Genomic DNA, 20,050 nt, shown 5'->3' on the forward strand with positions numbered 1-20,050 from the left:
TGAATACTTTCCGAAGGCACTGTATACACTCAGTGGTCAATTAAGTACACCACTCCCTTAACGAAAACGGTTCACTCCTACAGACAGTGAGTCAAAGCAGGCAGACAGGCATCCAGTTACTGTTTGATTTAACATTAGAATGGGCAAAACGAGTGACCCAAGCAACTTTTAGAATGGTATGATTGGTGCCAGGCGCACTGGTCCAGTATTTCAGGAATGGCTGTCCTCCTGGGCTTTTAATGCATGACAATGTCTGGTGTGTCCTGAGAATGGTGCCAAACAAAAAACATCCAGTCAGCGGCAGTCCTGTTGGCAAAAACAGCTTGTTGATGAGAGGTCAAACGAGAATGGCAAGAATCGTGCAAGCTAACAGGCAGGCCACAAACAGGCAAATAACAGCGCAGTACAAGTGGTGCGCAGAACGGCATCTCGGAACGGACAACTCGTCGGTCCTTGTCACAAATGGGCTATTGCAGCAGACGACCACACCGCCGGGTTCCACTCCTATCAACTAAGAACAACACGCGGCTCCATTGGGCACACGATCACCAACACTGGACAAAACATGACCTGGTTTGACAATTCCCGGTTCCTGTTGCATCATGCTGATGGCAGTCAGGATTTGGCGTAAGCAGCATGATTCCAAGGCCCCATCCGGCCTGGTATCAACACTACAGGCTGGGGCCGGTATTGTAATGTTTCTGGCAGACGTTAGGTCCCTTGATACCAATTGAGCAACATGTCCATGCCCTGAATAATTCAGGCTGTTGTGGAGGCGTCTCACCCAGTACTAGATGGATGAACTAGATAGACTGTGGACAGTTTATATCACAACAGGACCCATACATCGATATCTGTGAACATTTACTTGTGCAAAGAGTTCAAATCAAAGTGTTTATTTTTTATATACTGAACAGGTTGCAAATTTTATTATACATTTTTTTCCAATACAATCTTAAACAAAAAAACAATGACAAATTGAAATTATTCTATGCATGTAAAATTGGCTTATTTGATAAAATTGCTCACTGCAGGCCTGAGTTCTCAGAGTAAAACTGTTTGAACAGCACCCTTATACAAGGCATGGATCAAGGATTTCGGTCTCATCCCTGAAATCTCAGTTGAGTACAACACTCATACAGTCAAATAAATGCCATTTAACTAGTCAGCCAAAAGCAGACACACTGATTAAGGTGTTAAGTCATTCAGAAAAATAAGAAATACTAACAAAACATGTAAAAGTAAGGTTAAGTTATTACAAACCTTTGGCAGAGAAGGCATTCTTAGCATAATGTAAGGAGTACCAATATTTTACTCTGTATTACGGAGAGGTTGAGTGGTACAGACAAAGCCAAATACTGTCAGCTTAACAGTCTTCTTGACATCTAAACAGTGGGGGGGGGGGGGGATTAATCTGGGTTTAAATGAGTGGAGTGATTAAGACAGCGTCCTCAGCTCGCATCAGAGGCTAATGTCCATGGAACAAATACTTAGGCCTGAATCATGGCAGGCATGTGGAAGGAAAGACACTCATGAATGATATCAGCACGATATCCAGCCATCACAGCAATCATGTAAGTGCATTTCTCCTCTACATACGTACATTCTATATATTTTACCCACATAAGTACAGTAACTCCATATGTAAATGACAATCCCATCCCTGTAAAGTATTGTCCCCTAATTCTGTGTGTGACAACAGTTCATGTTTACCTAACATTCATTTCTGAAACTAATGCAATTCCCTCAGACAGACACCAATAAGTTGTCTTCACTTCTGCTTATGTCACAAAACAAATGCATACTGTACTTATAAAATAAGTTAAAAATAGGATGTAAAAAGTCTGAAGACAGGGGTGTAGTGAGCTGGTCAATAACCCCTTCATGAGAAATGCGGGGGTGTAAGTCCTTTGCGACGCAACTGCAGTCTGAGAGACCGAACTGTATTCTCAATATCACTCCACTATCAAAAACCAGCCAGAACAAGAGATATACAGAAGAGTTGTGTTATTCAGAACTGTAAACCGGTTTCATTCTGTCTCTTTACTTGCTGATCTTCCTGTGACCCCTGGGAACCTCCTCAGTGAACTTTCTCCAGCTTGGCCTGCAGGGCCTTGAAGTTGCCGATGGTGAGCCGCAGGGTAGAGTTAGGACTCAGGGACTGCAGCTCCACCAGGTAACCACAGATGTTATCCAGACACACATTAGTGAACCGCCGTCTGACAAGATGGGGAAGGAGGAATAGGAGTTAGACGGAGTGTATTAGATAAATTAGAGATACATTTTAAACATGTTTACAAACAATAATTGTCATGACTACGTACGTATACGGGTTGATATGTTTTCAAATGAGAAGCGCGGCCTAATGAAGAGAGCAGCGACGGTTAGCACACGTGGTGATTGGTTAGTTACCGGTCATATGTTGGTACTCTGCTGGGGTCCTCTACGTATCCTGACAGCAGCACATGTATACACTCTACCAGGTGGAGAGGTTTCTTCAGACGCTGCCAACACGGATCCTGGGTGACACAGCCACAGTTCGAGACATTCAGTCTTTTAAGGTCGACAGAACCTTATTAATTAATCAAATAATGCTCAAGTTGAACAGGTGTAAAATATGATTTTATAATAACCCTTTATTATGAAGAGTATCTTTATCTATTTGTATCCCAAAACTGCCAGCAATAATTGCCCCTCCGGGATGAATAATGGTCATCGAATTTAATTGAGAGACATACCCGTGTCTTGAAGAGTTGGTCGTAGACCTCCAGCAGACGGGGGAGCTGTACTCCTATCTCCTGCATGGTGAAGGTGACAAAGCCCACGTCCCAATTCAGATGACACACCTCCTGCTCCAAAAACTTCACCAGGAATTCTGGAGACAAGACAGTGGAAAAGTACTGTACATTAAACAAATTTGCCCATCTCTGTAGTTCAATGGTAGGAGACAACCTAGGACAGGTGTTGGTGGATAATGAAGCAATTACAGATGAAACGTCCAGACCCTATAGACATAACACCTTAGAGACATACATGTTGACATAATGAACTGCTAATGTAATTACACTCAGTATGGATGTCTTACATAGAGGACAATCAGAGAATTGGCTGAATAAATTAAAGTAGGCATGTGGTTTTACCTAGTGGAAAGTATCTGGGTGTTCCTGCGTAGATTTTCCCCAGAGACACCAGTTTGAGACTCAGAGCTCTCATCCTGTCAGCTGGACTCATGGCCACACTGTCACCCAGCTCTGGAATAAAGGACAAATAACAGAATTCAAGATTTAGGTTGTTTATCTACTTACCCAGAGCCAGATGAACTCATGGATATCATTTTTATGTCCGAGTGCAGTTTGGAGATGATTGAAGCTAGCATATTGTTAGCGTGGCGCAATTCCGTGAAGTCTCCCGGTACAGTATCCAGCTCCTCTCAAAAGCAGGGGAATAGACCTAACTACTCCAAAACTGAGTGGTAGGCCATTTCTAGTCTTACAAAGCTATACATCTAGATAGAATCTAGTTTTTATGATCAGAGAAATTAACATATTGGTAAAATATTGAGAACTATGTATAGCTTTGTAAGACTACCCCATAACCAACCACCCAGTTTCTGAGTAGTTAGGTCTATTCCTTAACTACTCAAGAGACAAACACGTTGGATAACGTCAGGAGCACTTGTCTGTACACACCTTTCTCCATGATCTCCTGCCACAGAGAGTGCACCAGGATGGGGTCAGAGTGACCAGCACAGTGGATGATGGCCAGTTTGCATTCAGACAACCGGAAGTGATCTGCAAACTCCCCATACAGCTAGATAGGAGGACAAAGGACAGGGGTATTAAAACATTTACTGTATGGGAGGAAAATGTATTACCAAACAGAACTATTGGAGTGAGGGGCAGTGTTAGATATCCATGCACCGTTACCTTGGTGATGTCCATAAGCTCGGAATCCAGTTGTGACATGGCTCCCTGTACAGAGGGATGCTGGGAGTAACGTCTGCTCAGAGTCTCCTGGATCTGGACCTGAATACGCACCACCTGGGAGGCAGGACCAACAATATCAGCTTGAGTTGACAGAGCACAAATCTAAACCTTGTCAAAAAGGGGCCAAAACCTAAAAATTCAGCGAGGAGTTATTTCCCCTCCCCCGTACCTCCATCTTCTCCTCCAGCTCATGCAGGAACTCCCCTTCAGCTCCTTGAGCAGAGATGCAGGAGGAACTCTTGGCTGACAGGATGGCCCTGGAGATGTACTCCAGCCTCTGCTTCAGGGAGATCTCAGTACTGCACACAGACAGACACACGTATAATATGTTCGCACTCCCTTTTAACGTCACTCAGAATCTACATGAATGAGGCCATTTTCATATGTCAGTGGTAGCGCCGGGCTCTATCACTGAGCCACACAGTGTGTGGAAATGGCCCATCAAGACTCGGGGGGGGCCTGTTAGATCGTACCTGTGCATGTCAGCGAGCCTGGCCAGGACGTGAGCTGCCTTGCCAAAGCTACGGCTCTTCTCATAGTACCGCCACAGCAGGTCCATGTTCCGCACCTTACTCTGGTCCTGCTTGATCATGTGCATCAGGTGTTCCTCCAGGTATGGAGAGTTCACCTGGATAGAGGACAGAGAGAGACGATAATAAACCACAATGAAAGATCAGTTTAATGCAATATACTCATCCACTATAAAGTACAGAACCAGGCATCTCAGGCAGTGACTGTGGGACAATGCCAGAATGTTCTTACCTCCAGAAGCTTGTCGGTGAGGTCAGCCTGTATCAGCCAGTTGTAGAGGGCTATGTGGAAGAGTTCATCCTGTGACCTCTGGGCCAGACCAATGACCTGCTCAAACTGCCGGGTAGAACGAGAAGATCATGAGACAGCTCATCCATAGCATGAATGAATTGAGGGCAAAATCTTTGGACCTAAACATTTTCAGCCTTATACTAAAAAAATAATGAAATTATTATTTTTGTAAACAAATTCCTATTATTGTTATTGGGGGTTACAGTCTCCTCCACGCAGCACTTACGTGGGCGGTGGCATCCTCATTACTCAGCATGTTGGGGTCAGAGGTCATAACAGGGGGTCCTGGCTGCTTAGGGACACTGGGAGACTGAGGAGCCGCTTTACTCTGGTTCACCAGCTCCTGCATGGTGTCTGTGATACACTTATAACATGACAACCTACAGGAGGAGACGAGGGGGTGGTCAGTCTGTCAGCACAAGGGAGAAAATAAAAGGGCCAGGACATCCCTTAGCAGATATCTATTACCACAGTCTCATGATCAACGTAAACAGGTGGTTAAGTTACCTCTCCTGGAAGGCCAGTGCTCCAGCCTGGTCCTCCTCTGGTTCTCCGTTCTTATAGAAGTGAGGTCCCAGCCTCTGAGGATCCTTCTTATCCGCTGCAGTCAGGCACAGCTCAAGCACCCCCTCATAAAAACGCACTGAGAGAGAGAGAGAAAAAGGCACTTAGCGTCCCATCCACACTAAGCATGAAGAGTCAAGGACATTTCAAATAGTATTAGTGTGATGGCCAAGGTGTGTGTGGAGCCTTACCCTGTCTGTACTGGGAGCAGACCAGTGGCAGGTCTGTGTGTTGGCTGATCAGCTGGTAGAGTTGTAGTGACTCTCTCAGTGTTCTCTCCTTATCGATCTTAGTCTGGATCTGTCTGGAGCCCTGCAGCAACTCATTAGCCTGGGAGGGACAAAGGGAGGGGGAGATGTAGTTCTGAGATACATTTGTAAAGGGAAAAAGAGGACCGAGGAGGCAACAGTGGATGCTATCAAACTTTGCCCAGGGACTGCAGATGGGAATTAACCTTGTAGTCAAAATCGGATGGGCATCTTCCCTGTCATATAGACAAATAAAAACACAGCGCGTGTTTGTAGACTACCTTTGAGCAGACGCTGTCGTCGCTGCTGTACAGCAAAGGACAGATGTCTCTAAGGTGGTTGCTGATGGCGTCGACAGAGGCGGAGTCTTTGATGTAGACGTTGATGAGGGCTGTGATCAGAGCTCCGGTCAGCTCTCGACCCCGGATCACCACGTCCTTAAAACTCGCCCCCTTCATCTGGTCCTGGAACTCCTATTACAAGTCCCACACGGGTTACAAACAGGAGACAAGGGAGACATCTTTACAAAAGACTTCAGAAATACACCTTCCTCCATATTGATTTGGACAGTGAAGCTAAAATTTAGAAATTTGTCTCTATACTCCAGCATTTTGGATTTGCGATCAAATGTTTCATATGCTGTGACATAACAAAATGTCACCTTTTATTTGAGGGAATGTTCATACATAGCAACAGCTCTGGTGAACATTCCAGTAGTCAGCATGCAAATTGCCCGCTCCCTCAAAACATCTGTGGCATTGTGTTGTGTGACAAAACTGCACATTTTAGTGGCCTTTTATTGTCCCCAGCACAAGGTGCACCTGTGTAATGAGCATACGGTTTAATCAGCTTCTTGATATGCCACACCTGTCAGGTGGATGGATTATCTTGGCAAAGGAGAAATGCTCACACTAACAGGGATGTAAACAAACATGTACACAACATTTGAGAGAAATAAGCTTTTTGTTCATTTGGAACATTTATGGGAACTTATATTTCAGCTCATGAAACATGTGATCAACACTTTGCATGTTGCATTTATATTTTTGTTCAGTATAGTTAAGTGTAGTATTTGGTCCCATATTCCCATCATTCCTTAACTGCATCAAGCTTGTGACTCCACAAACGTCTTGGATGCATTTGCAGTTCGTTTTGGTTGCATTTCAGATTATGTTGTGCCCAATACAAATTAACGGTAAATAATGTATTGTCATTTTGGAGTCACTTTTATCGTAAATAATAGATGTTCCTGAACACGTCTACATTAAATGTGGATGCTGCCATGGTTACGGGTAATCATGACTAATGATGAGTGAGAAAGTTAAAGGAAAAAAGACCATACCCCACCAAAACGCTAACCTCTCGCCATTACCAATAATAGGGGAGGTTACCAATTTTTGGGGGAGACTAGATACCTAAAGTGCTTACATTTGTAAAAGGTTAAACAGATATCTATTAAAATACCCTCTAATGAACGGTGGTGACATGTTGTACTGTCACCTCATTTTAAACATTTGATCTCAAATCCAAAAATGCTGGAGTATAGACACAAATTTACACATTTTAGCTTCACTGTTCAAATAAATACGGAGGGGAGTGTGTGTTGATGATTAACCAATTAGATGAATTAGTCTGACTGACAGCACAATGTAATCCTGCACATCCTGAATATCCAGCGCTGGTTTCCCGGACAGATTAAGCCTGGTCCTGGATTAAAAATCTATCCCAATGGAGAATGGACTAGGCTTAATCTGTGTCCGGGAAACCAGTCCCCAGTGAGGTCATTGGTGCTGGAAGCTTACCATGGGTAGTTCAGAGATGATGAGGCTAAACTGGTGGTCACACAGCAGCTTCCACAGTGCCAGGGTCTGACAGGAGCGATGCACCAGTTGCTGGATACCCTGCAGGGACATCTTCTCATAGGCCTGAGCCTCGGCTGTGGACGGGGAAGAGAGAGAAACCGTAGTCACAAAGTACAGAGACCACAAAATATAAGTATAGTGTTTTCTCATTGGTGTTAGGATTCTACTCCAACAATGCGGTCATTCTAGTTGCTCCTGGATTTGGAATGGCAGTTTAACATCCACACATTACTTACTGTGGTACTTCCTCTGGAGTTCCTGCTGGACCTGCTGAGAACTGGCTCCTCCATCAGGCCGCATGAAGCCCAGCAGACGCTGCTGCAGATTGGCTGGAGAGCTGAAACTGCAGATGCGTGGAGTTCAACATGCAAATCAAATACTATTTATTTCACTAGATGACCATAGAAGAGTGGATATATAGTACCCCCCATAAAGCAGCCAGCCCAGGTCTTGGCCATGGGGAGAGGCAGGGTCCAAGGCTCTGTCTTACCTGGCTGCCCCCAGAGACGAGGGGCTGAACTGGGAGTTCTTATCCAGGAAGTCCTTCAGACCACGGAGTTCCAGAAGAACTGACTCCAGATCAGATGAGCTGGCTGTGCTCTCCAACTGGGGCAGAGAGAGAGAGATTGATCATCCTCAAATTAACTTGCAAAGGAGGACTATAATATGCTGTTAATGCAATACTCACAATACTGACAGCCTGATTTCCTTTACTGATGGTCTTCTCAACAGCAAGACTCCCGTCCCAAATATTACTGTTAATCAATAACGTTCACAAGTTAGTGAAGCCACTCAAGTCATGCTATAAGTGAAACATATGAGTATTGTCTCTCAGTCCAGTAAATTCATTTTTTTAAATGAATTTCCCCGAGTATGGAAGTGAGGCCTGAGTACAGTACGCTATCCAGGTGAAGGGACTGACCCCATTATGCGTGCGAAGTAGACACTGATGCCATTGTGTTTCCCTGAGAAGACCACCTCTGGCCCAGAAGACATGCCAGTGATGGGGGCGGAGGGCATGGGCATGGCTGGTATATAGGGCGTAGACACACTCTGGGGCATCATACCTGAGAGATTGTTGTCAGGGCACACACACACACAAACATTAAACACTTGAATGTTGTTAATATTCAGTGGGTGAATGTGTTGAGTACTGTCGATGGGCAAGGCACTCTGCAAAAAAAAGAAAAAGGGCCGTGTACCTGGAACAGGCGTTGCTAAGAAACTAGGGTTATGCATTGGACTGCTACCAACCGGCATAGGGGACCCTAAAACAACAGGCAGGCAGGGAGTAAGACAAGTGATGAGCAGTCTAATTGCAATGCACTGTGTAAAACTTATACAGGGGATTTTGACTAGGGCATTATTGCCATGCTCCAACTAATGGAAATTTGGCTTTAAGCAGAAATCCTGCCTCAGATGCGCCTCACCTGGTACAGGAGAGCCGAACAGAGCGCCGACGTTGCTAGGAGCAGAATGAGCCGAGGGGAACCTCATCTGAGCCTCTCCTCCATACCTAAAGAAGGCTCTGGTGGCCCACTGAGACACCTCTCTGTCGCAGGCAGCACTAGAACAGGCTACTATCAGAGCAGTGGCACACGCCTGCTCCTCCTGAGGTGAAGAGGGTTAGATCAACACAGAAATAAAGAGTGTGTGTAGCAGTGCTTGCAGTAACAAGACAATGAGTAATGAGATTCATACCCTGTGCAGTTTGAAGAAGCGTTCGACTTCTTCACTCTCTCCACCAGTACCGCTCACCAGTAGGTGGCGCAGCTGGTCCACCGGCCGCAACTTGTGGAAGATGTGACTTCCCTGGAAAACCATGAATAACAACCCGTTTGTTCACAAAATGACAGACAGGACTGCACAGGTTTCATTGACCGTGTGAATTTACAGTGCCATACTAAGCCGTCAAATCTTGACCGTACCTTGGCAGAGAGAAGGACAAATTTCTGCGGAGGGACATTGTGTTGCTGCACCACGACAGGAGAGTCAGTGAGGGGAACCTGATCCTTATTCAGGGGGGTAGAGATTTTAGGTGCCTTCTCCTCCTTGATGGCACAAAGCGCCCAGGAGTGGCCATCTACATTGGACATCATCTGCAATGATATACACAGACAATAGAACTTTAATGCTCTGAAGCCAAACAAATACTACATTTAAAAAGAAACTAAATCATAGCATATGCATTGCAAAGTAAGCCGGGGTTTTGACTACACATAGTAGTGCGTCTAATTTCAACTCCAAAGCAGATGGGGTTTTACATCTCTAATTAACTATGACCCTCACTCCCTCAGCTCCCACCTGAGCCTCCATCAGGGGTTTCTTAAAGGGGAAGGAGTCGTGGTTGATGCACCACAGGATGTCACTGTCCTCAGTCTCAGACGCTGCCATCAGGAGAACTCCTGTAGGGATTAACACCAGAGACACACAAGTAAACCTTTAGGTTTATTACAGGATAGCGTATAGACTGCAGAGTGGCTTTTACCTTTGCTGTGCAGAGCCTTGTGGACCTTGGCAGGCTTCTGCAGGGTGGAGGACGCAGAGAAGCCTGGAGGCAGGCGGACATGGACCAGAGCAAGCAGACAAGGGCGTGCCCCTGGCTGCTTGGCATGTGGTGGGGCAAAGGGAGCGGTGCTGAAGTAGAGACGCACTCCTACAAGCAGAGATAGAGACCAACATAAGGTCTTTGTAGATACTTATTCTGCAATGAAAAGAATGTCAGTACGGCCTCTATTTCCTCTCCCATGTCAGTCCGTCTCCTTACCTGCATGAGTGACAGCCAGCAGGTGGCAGTCGGACGACTCCGATCTGTCTATCACAGAGATCTGAATGATGGGTTTAAACACAGAGCGATCTATGGTCCTATAGGGAGCGATGTAAAAGAACAAAGAGATTCATTTTGATTTGTTCTTAAGCAGTGATGAGCGTTGACCATCTGAACCATTCACTAGCACTCTGGATTTAACCAGAGGTGAGGAGTAGCTGACAAACCTGGCAACGTTTCCTGCTGCAGCCACGATGGAACTCTGTGACATGGCCGCCACACGGCTCATACCCTGCCCATCTACACCTAGATCATACACCTGGAACAGACATCATCAGCTTTTAACTCAAGGTCCTAATTCAGCGTTTCCCAAACTAGGGGTCGCAACCCCACGTGGAGTCGTCTGATATGAAAATGGGGTCGTGGGAGAATTTCCAAAATCCAGATTTTTTTGCGCATTCAAATGACCTATCGTCATTGTATCTCAAAATCACTGTAACGTGGTTAAACTTAAAAATCTAAATGAAAACTATTCAAATCTAAAACTCAACCAGAGTACCCTTAGATCGGGCAGAAATGAGCTTGTAACTCAAGGCCATCAGACTGTTAAACAGCCACCACTAACATTGAGTGGCTGCTGCCAGCACACTGACTCAACTCCAGCCACTTTAATAATGGGAATTGATGGGAAATGTAAAATATATCACTACCTAATATAATGTTTACATACCCTACATTATTAATCTCATATGTATACGTACTCTATATCATCTACTGCATCTTTATGTAATACATGTATCACTAGCCACTTTAACTATGCCACTTTGTTTACATACTCATCTCATATGTATATACTGCACTCAATACCATCTACTGTATCTTGCCTATGCCGCTCTGTACCATCACTCATTCATATATCTTTATGTACATATTCTTTATCCCCTTACACTTGTGTCTATAAGGTAGTAGTTTTGGAATTGTTAGCTAGATTACTTGTTGGTTATTACTGCATTGTCGGAACTAGAAGCACAAGCATTTCGCTACACTCGCATTAACATCTGCTAACCATGTGTATGTGACAAATAAAATTAGATTTGAATCGGAATGATTCAAGTGCAACAGTCAAGTGCGGCCTTTCGAGCGGTCATGTGGACATATGCTGCAGACAAAGCATTGACGGGTCCATCACGGAGGAGTTTTGGTTCCTGACTCAGAAGGGAATACCCTGCAGTCTCTCTCAGAGCGTTAAAACTCATGGTACCCTTTGCCAGCTCATATCTGTGTGAAGCTGGATTAATTGCTCTCGTCTGCATTAAAATCAAATATTGGCCCAGGTTGGATGTGACAGCAGAGATGAGGTGCGCACTGTTGACCACGCCCCCTGACTTTCAGCAGCTCCAATGCGACATGAATCAAGCACACCGATCTCATCAGTGGTGATGAGATAGGATACATTATGTCAGTTCAATTAGCAATTGGCTGTTATAGGCCCAAATTAAAAGTATGTGTTCGTGTGTTGACAAGACAATCAGAAATACTGTTACAATGTTTTGCAATTGACTGCAATAGTCCCAAATAAAAAAGTAAACACTGGCTGTTAATCACATCGTTTTGAGAATTTTCAGATATCAAAATGGGGTCGTAGATTAAATAAATTTGGGAACCCCTGTTCTAAATAGTACAACCTTTTGAAATGTCTGACAAAGTTCTACCCAAAACATCATCCTATTCAACAAATAAACATATTGATATTTACTACAGTGCTACCATTCAAATAGTTGGGTTGTGTACCTGTAGAACCCCCTTCTCTGAGCGGGTGAAGAGTGTGTTACGGGAGTTGTCAATGGCAATCTGCACTACCGGGTCTGTGGGGCACCAAGATAGAAAAATAGTCAAATTCAATTCAAGAACTAGAGCACAAGAAAGTTCCAATTCCACAAGGAGCCTCTGAACTATCCTTACCGTCCTCAGAGAAGGAGAACTGGAGCAGAGAGGGGACTAGGAAGGACAGGCTGCTTTTGGAGTGGTTAATCTTCTTACAGCGTTGGCTGAACCAGCCTGCCTCGGCCTGGTAGGCTACCTCATACAGGCAGCCATCTTTCCCTGCCAGGAAGATGCGGCCCAGGTCGGTGGAGGTGATGGCCAGGAGGTAGGTGTTGTCTGTGGGGATGGAGTACAGCGGGTCTGGTAGTAACTGCATCCCTCCAGACATGCTGTCATTCAACCCTGATAAAGAGAGGGAGAGGGAAAGAGAAGTTGAGAGAGAGTAAATCAATTTCTGAAGTAGTCCATTGTGGGTTAAAGACGTTCCAGTGATTTTTATACTTTTCCTGTTGAAAAGCAATATCCCAGGTATAAATACAGTAAACACACAGACACTAAAGGGCAGTGGTGGAAAAGGTACCCAATTGTCATACTTGAGTAAAAGTAAAAGATAACTTTATAGAAAATTACTCAAGTAAAAGTCATCCAGTAAAATACTACTTGAGTAAAAGTATTTGGTTTTAAAGTACAAATAATTTCAAATTCCTTATATTAAGAAAACCAGACGGCACCATTTTATTTTTTATTTAACCGATAGCCAGTGGCACACGCCAACACAATTTACAAACGAAGCATGTGTGTTTAGTGAGTCCGCCAGATCAGAGGCAGTAGGGTAGGGCTGGGCGATATGGCCAAAATATATCATGGTATTGTTCAAATTTTTGACGGTATGACGGTATTTTATGTTTTTGATTAATAAAAGCTCTAAGTTGGCTTTATGAGTAGAGCGTGACAACACATATATTCTAAATTATTTCAAATGGGCCTTTCTCCATTCTGATTGTTTTATTCTGTTCAATTCAACTTCAACCTAAAATTATTTCCTGCATTTTCTGCACTCATTTGAGATAATTTCCACACTGCCACTATATGGGCAAAAATACTAGGCTTTATTTAACCAAATGTCGCAATTGCGATTTAGATCAAAACCCTTGGGTGAACTTTTGGAATCATGGTAATATAATTTTTGAATTATAATTCTAGTTAGAATATAAATAATGGTGGGCACTTTGAATAGTGTTGTTTGACATGACAACGAATGAAAATGCAACTTATTGTGACATAGGTAGGAACCAAAGTGGTGTTCAGTGTTTCCTAGGGGACCCTATAATCTTTGGCTACATTAAATCTTTATTCGTATAGCCAACATATTCATGCTTCACCTATTCCTTTTTGATTTAGAAGATACTGTTGGACAAACATGCTGATTTAAGCCTCCACCAGTACTGGTATCAGGCTGTATTAGCCAGCTACGTTTGCTCTGACTCAGTACTTTTGTCAGCTAGTTAGCTAGCCAGCTAACACGATTTAGCTTAACTTGGTAAGGAAATACTAGCTGTTTGCAGATGTAAGAAACACAAACACGGCGTATTACATTTAACAAATCAAACATTAAAATACCGTTATAGAAGGTAAAGTAAAAACCCAAACTGGTCCGTGCATAAATACCGGTATATAGTAAAATACAGTGTACCGCCCAGCCCTACAGTAGGGATGACCAGGATGTTCTCTTGTTAAGTGTGTGAATTGGATCATTTTCCTGTCCTGCTAAGCATTCAAAATGTATTGAGTGCTTTTAGGTGTCAGAGAAAATGTATTGGGTAAAAAGTACATTATTTTCTTTCAGAATGTAGTAAAAGTTGTCAAAAATATAAATAGTAAAGTAAACTACAATAGTAAAACATACTTTGAATTACTGCTTAAGTACTTTACACCACTGCTAAAGGGTAAAAATACATGTTTTAATAGTGTTCAGGCAACTGCAAAATTCAAGGAGTAGGGTATTCAAGCATTTGGACTGATGGTGACTGTGATGTCATCAGCCTCCCCTCTTGCTTGAGGAACAATAGAGAACAAAAAAGGAAAAGAGCACCCCCCACTTGTGCCATGTCATGAGGATACATGGAAGACCTATTGAGATGTGCCATTTGTTAAAGGGATACTTTGGGATTTTGGCAATGAGGCCCCTTTATCTACTTCCCCAGAGTCAGATGAACACCTGGATACCATTTTTGTCTCTGTCAAGTATGAATGAAGTTGGAGGTAGTTTTGGGGGCCAATGCTAACTAGCATTAGCACAATGATTGGAAGTCTATGGGTATCCACTAGCATGATTAGTTAGCAATTCCACAAGAGCTAGTTAGCAACGACACTAAAACTGCACAGAGACAACGATGGTGTCCAGGGGTTAATCTGACTTTGGGGGAAGTAGATAAAGGCCTCATTGGCAAAATCCTGAAGTATCCTGTTAAGTAAATCAGGTGTTAAATGAGGTGAAATGGAGACTGGAGTAGGACTTTAATACTAATACCAACAACACAAAGATAAATCTAAACCAAATCAACCAATTTCAAAACTGTATGTCGAATTGATGACACTGGGTTGTGTGCTTCAGGTCTAGGAGGATCATCATTACTCACCTGCTTGAGCTTTAGGGAAGCTGAGCCCCAGGATCACTACATCCACAGGAGTGGCTAGGACCAACAGGAAGTGGATGTGTGGCTGGAAAATCCCTGTGGAAAGAATTAAGTAATTTTTTTCTCCCAATGCAGCCATTTTTTAAATCTCAATATCAAATGATATTTGGGTAACAATTAAGTACCTTACTCTTAGATTTTTGACCATTTTAAATTGAAAACAAGACACAAAAATAGCTTCTTAGCAAAGAGGAATTTATCAAGCAAGAATTTTTCTAGGACTGTCTGGGAGTGGTCTGAGTGGGGAGGGAAAACATAGCTGTTTTATTAGGTACCCCACCCTGTTCACAAAAAAGGCTCGCTCCTACAGAGTCCATGAACCCATCTTGCCTGCTGTCATTGGTACATGCTGTTGGCGGTGGTGTAAGGAATGTTTTCCTGGCACACGTTCGGTTTCTTGATACCAATTGGGCAACAAACACATTGTAGAATCCATGCCCCAGAGAATTCAGACTATTCTGGAGGCAAGGGGGGGGTCTGACCCTGTACTAGATAGGAGTACCTAATATCTATGCACAGTACAAATCAAAGGTTTGGACACCTACTCATTTCAGGGTTTTCCTGTATTTTTCACTATTTTCTACAGTAGTAGAATAGTAGTGAATACATCAAAATGATTAAATAACACATATGGAATCATGTAGTAACCAAAAAAAGTGTTAAATAAAAAAATATGAGATTCTTCAAAGAAAGTCCCTTTTCCTTGATGACAGCTTTGCACACTCTTAGCATTCTCTCAACCAGCTCTCTGGTTACAGCCTCATTCTAAAATTGAATAAATTGTTTTACCCCCCATAATGACAAAGCAAAATTAGGTTTTAAAAAACGTTGCACATTTATTACAAATAAAAAAAACGTCAATATCAAATTTACATACGTATTCAGACCCTTTACTCAGTACTTTGTTGAAGAACCTTTGGCAGTGATTACAGCATCGAGTCTTCTTGGGTATGACGCTACAAGCTTGGCACACCTGTATTTGGGGAGTTTCTCCCATTATTCTCTGCAGATCCTCTCAAGCTCTGTCAGGTTGGATGGGGAGTGCTGCTGCACAGCTATTTTCAGGTCTCTCCAGAGATGTTCGATCTGGTTCAAGTCCGGGCTCTGGCTGGGCCACTCAAGGACATGCAGAGACTTGTCCCGAAGCCACTCCTGCGTTGTCTTGCCTGTGTGCTGAGGGTCCTTGTCCTTATGTCACAGTCTGAGGTCCTGAGCGCTCTGGAGTGGGTTTTCATCAAGGATCTCTTTTTACTTTGCTCCGTTCATCTTTGCCTTGATCCTGTCTAGTCTCAAAGTCTCTGCCACTGAAAAACATCCCCACAGCATGATGCTACCACCACCATGTTTCACTGTAGGGGTGGTGCCAGGTTACCTCCAAACATGACACTTGGCATTCAGGCCAAAGAGTTTAATCTTGGTTTCATCAGACCAGAGAATCTTGTTTCTCATGGTCTGAAAGTCTTTAGGTGTCTTTTGGCAAACTCCAAACAGGTTTTCATGTGCCTTTTACTGAGGAGTGGCTTCCTTCTGGCCAGTCTACCACAAAGGCCTGATTGGTGGTGTGCTGCAGAGATGGTTGTCTTTCTGGAAGTTTCTCTATCTCCACAGAGGAACTTTAGAGCTCTGTCCGAGTGACATCGGGTTCTTGGTCACCTACTTGACCAAGGCCCTTCTCCCCCGATTGCTCAGTTCGGCCGGGCGGCCAGCTCTAGGAAGAGTTTTGTAGTTCCAAACTTCTTCCATTTAAGAATGATGGAGGCCACTGTGTTCTTGGGGACCCTTCAATGCTGCAGAAATGTCTTGGTACCCTTCCCCAGATCTGTACCTCGACACAGTCCTGTCTTGGATCTTCCAGACAATTCCATCGACCTCATGGCTTGGTTTTTGCTCTGACATGCACTGTCAACTGTGGGACCTTATATAGACAGGTGTGCCTTTCCAAATCATGTCCAATCAAAATAATTTACCACAGGTGGACTCCAATCAAGTTATAGAAATATCTCAAGGATGATCAATGGAAACAGAATGCACCTGAGCTCAATTTCGAGTCTCACTGCGAAAGGTCTGAATGCTTAAGGTATCTGTTTATTATTTTTAATACATTTGCTAAATAAAAAAAATTTAAAAAACAGTTTTTGCTTTGTCATTATGGGGTATTGTGTGTAGATTGCAGAGGATGTTTTGTTATTTAATCCATTTTAGAATACGGCTGTAACGTAACAAAATATGAAAAAAGTAATGTGGTCTGAATACTTTCCGAAGGCACTGTATACTAGAGATCAACCAATTAATCGGAATGGCTGATTTCAAGTTTTCATAACAATCGGAAATCTGTATTTTTGGGCCCCGATTTAATTTTTACACCTTTATTTAATCTTGATTTAACTAGGCAAGTCAGTTAAGAACACATTCTTATTTTCAATGACGGCCTAGGAACAGTGGGTTAACTGCCTGTTCAGGGGCAGAACGACAGATTTTCACCTCGTCTGCTCGGGTGATCCAATCTTGCAACCTTACAGTTTACTAGTCTAACACAATAACGACCTGCCTCTCTCTCGTTGCACTCCACAAGGAGTGCAAAAGTGTGTTGCCATTTTACCTGCTTTAGGTTTGACCAGCCCCACGGACAGGATGGTTTCACTGAGTCCGTCAAAATATGCAACGTCCCCCCTGTGGAACAAAGTGATGACAGTGTCCAATGAAAATGGGTCCATGTTTACTGCTCCTGCAATGTTTTTTTGAACAAAATAACTTAATGTATGAGTGCTTGGTACTCACCCATCCTCATAATTCCACATGAAGATATCGTTGTCAATGGTGAGCCATGCTCGACAGATTTCAGGAAAAACTCCCATCATACAATTGCACTGCATATCTGTTAGGGGAAGGTTAAAGACTAGGCAGCTTTTCTGAAATGGTGGTTAGTTTTACACAATTCACATAATCCTGCACAGACATTTCTGAGTTATATGGGTGAGACCTGGACAGTTGGACACAGCTCCCTCTGTGTATTCTGATTCAGAGGGGTTGGGTTCAATGCGGAAGACAATTCAGTTGAAGGCATTCAGTTGTACAACTGACTAGGTATCCCCCTTTCCTTCCCCTAGTCTCTGAAAAGGATACGGCTGAATTGCTCCACCAGCTCAGGGGGTAGGGGAACCCTTCGGACTGCACTGAGCTCAGGAAGGTTTGGCACGCTGATCAGCCCAGGTCCCTGAAGAGGGTAGTCCATGTCTGACCCCCCAGACAAAGATGGCATGTCTGCAACACCGAGTGGGGAGTGAACTAAGCCCTGAGATGTGGCTGTAGCCTCCCTACGCACAGTAAGCTGGCTACAGCCAAAATATCAGAGCTAAAGTGTCTTGTGAGATGAATTGATATGACAAACTTGAACAACATATAACCTTGCACCGCCAATTACTTGACTTACTGTGTGAGGGGACATTAAGAAGCTCTGAGAGGTCAGGGAAGCAGCGGTCATCCTGGAGGTGTCTGTCTATGAGCCGGCCAGAGCTCTCCAGCGCTTCCGCAAGGGCAGCAGCAGGACTGCTGGGTCCCAAGGTGGACGGCATGTTTGACACTGTGGGACTGATGAGATTCGCATGAGAAGATGAACATATAATTTCAGCACCACTGTGACGTCAGCCGTGGTCAAAATCCAACCACAAACAAACCAGACTGTCACCGCAGGTTCAAATTTACGGACAGACATGTCCCCTAACTTGCAAACTATACGACCGATGAAAGGCAGTACGGACATAGACGGTTGATTATATGGCAAACACAGAGAGTAGCAAACTAGCAAGCTTTATTTAGCCTGTCCAACCCCGTCATCACGTTCTGTAATGACTCTGTAGGTAGTTAACGTTGGCGAGCTAACGTTAGCTAGCCAATTAAGTTAGTTACACACAACACTTTTGTTTATCAAAATAAGGCTGGTGGAAGTTATAAAAGTGCGTGTGAAACTAACTTGTGAAACTGGATGAGTTAGCTACCTAAACTAGTTATATAGTAGGTTAATAGCACATAGCACATCTTGCTAACACTAAAATAGCTAAAACCGCGGGCTAAACCCTGTTTATTCTAAGTTGCGAGCTAACGTTCGCTAGCTAACTTTAAGTTAGATTTGTTGAATAACGTTCGCTACTTTTCTTACAGCTTACCGTACAGAAAGCAGTCTGGACGTAATTAATTGTTAACACAATGTGTGATAAGCAAAATATTCTAGTCTTCGGTGTAAACAAGTGTAGCAGCTAGCCCGCCAGCCTCATGACACTTTTGAACAGGGTGAAAGGTTATAGGATGTACTTCCTGTGTAATTTCAAATACGATTTAGAAGTGAATTTCTACATGCTCTCTACACTAATGGCATTTGCAAAGGTGTTGAACTTTTCATAATATTTCGTTGCCCAGACTAAAACGACTGGCCTTTTCACTTTTTTTTCAGCCGATAGAATCTGTTCTTGCAGCACAACGGACACTGTAATTACAATTTCTGTCCACTAAGAAGCGCCAGCGTATTAACTATAGGTTTGGACATGGTACAGAGACATACCAGTTGAAGTGCTGAACGCACGTGCGAAATATCCAAACGCCTATCCTTTCGGGCAGAAACAGAGCACTCTGATTTTTGGCGGCAGATAGCATGGCGGGTAGGAGGAGCGTTGAGCCAGTAACCGAAAGGTTTCGAGGTCGAATCCCCAAGCTGACAATGTTAAAAGCTGTACTTCTACCCCTGAACAAGGCCGTTAACCCACTGTTCGACGGACGTGGATGTCGATTACTGCAGCACCTCTCTGATTCAGAGGGGTTAGGTTAAATGTGGAAGATACATTTCAAAGCATTCAGTTGTACAACTAACTAGGTATCCCCCTTTCCCTAATGAGCTACTCCCATTACTTTTTTAGCCTGAAACAACAACAAAAAAACAGCCTGGCATTCAGCACTTGACAGATTTGTTGGGACAGGCAACAAACGGTTTCTTTACGGCACAAAACCATATTTATATTTTTCTGAATATTAATTTTCTTAGGCGGATCGTCCATCACGTTCATAGAGTACATGGTTATACTAAATCCAGTTCATTACAAAAACTGTCAGTGGCATACAGAAACAAGACAACAGATGGATTCACCACTGCTTTTTGCAAGGCCCTCTCTGAAACTGAGTTGATGAGCGATGGATTTGAGTTCTCGGAGTTGCAAACACCTAGGTAATCAAACACCGTGGACTACTAAATTACCACAATAAACCCAAGACAAAATTGACCATATTACAATTC

The 20,050-nt window shown here is 43.5% G+C and overlaps 1 protein-coding gene across 2 annotated transcripts; it reads right to left on the reverse strand.

The window, feature by feature from the left end:
• Nucleotides 1–880: 880 nt before the first annotated feature.
• On the reverse strand, nucleotides 881–19,066 carry LOC139408783 (nucleoporin 155). 2 transcript variants are annotated; one of them, XM_071153101.1, is made up of 34 exons: nucleotides 18,933–19,066; nucleotides 18,200–18,357; nucleotides 17,893–18,030; nucleotides 17,548–17,644; nucleotides 17,369–17,439; nucleotides 14,713–14,805; nucleotides 12,212–12,475; nucleotides 12,041–12,114; nucleotides 10,477–10,568; nucleotides 10,250–10,347; nucleotides 9,971–10,138; nucleotides 9,787–9,887; nucleotides 9,411–9,581; nucleotides 9,184–9,294; nucleotides 8,913–9,093; nucleotides 8,685–8,750; nucleotides 8,405–8,549; nucleotides 8,171–8,237; nucleotides 7,973–8,088; nucleotides 7,719–7,825; nucleotides 7,423–7,556; nucleotides 5,902–6,093; nucleotides 5,564–5,702; nucleotides 5,316–5,451; nucleotides 5,035–5,188; nucleotides 4,749–4,853; nucleotides 4,460–4,614; nucleotides 4,156–4,285; nucleotides 3,927–4,040; nucleotides 3,690–3,810; nucleotides 3,141–3,251; nucleotides 2,739–2,875; nucleotides 2,413–2,519; nucleotides 881–2,219 (listed from the first exon to the last, which is right to left on the reverse strand). In XM_071153101.1, exons 2-34 carry the CDS (start codon nucleotides 18,339–18,341, stop codon nucleotides 2,081–2,083), a joined length of 4,176 nt encoding a protein of 1,391 aa, XP_071009202.1. In that variant the 5' UTR covers nucleotides 18,342–18,357; nucleotides 18,933–19,066; the 3' UTR covers nucleotides 881–2,080. The 2 variants fall into 2 exon arrangements, with proteins under 2 accessions (XP_071009202.1, XP_071009203.1); XM_071153102.1 differs by lacking the exon at nucleotides 8,685–8,750 and having other exon boundaries at nucleotides 18,933–19,053.
• Nucleotides 19,067–20,050: the final 984 nt, after the last annotated feature.

This window comes from Oncorhynchus clarkii, chromosome 5 (assembly GCF_045791955.1).
Source record: "Oncorhynchus clarkii lewisi isolate Uvic-CL-2024 chromosome 5, UVic_Ocla_1.0, whole genome shotgun sequence".
NCBI lineage: Eukaryota > Metazoa > Chordata > Actinopteri > Salmoniformes > Salmonidae > Oncorhynchus > Oncorhynchus clarkii.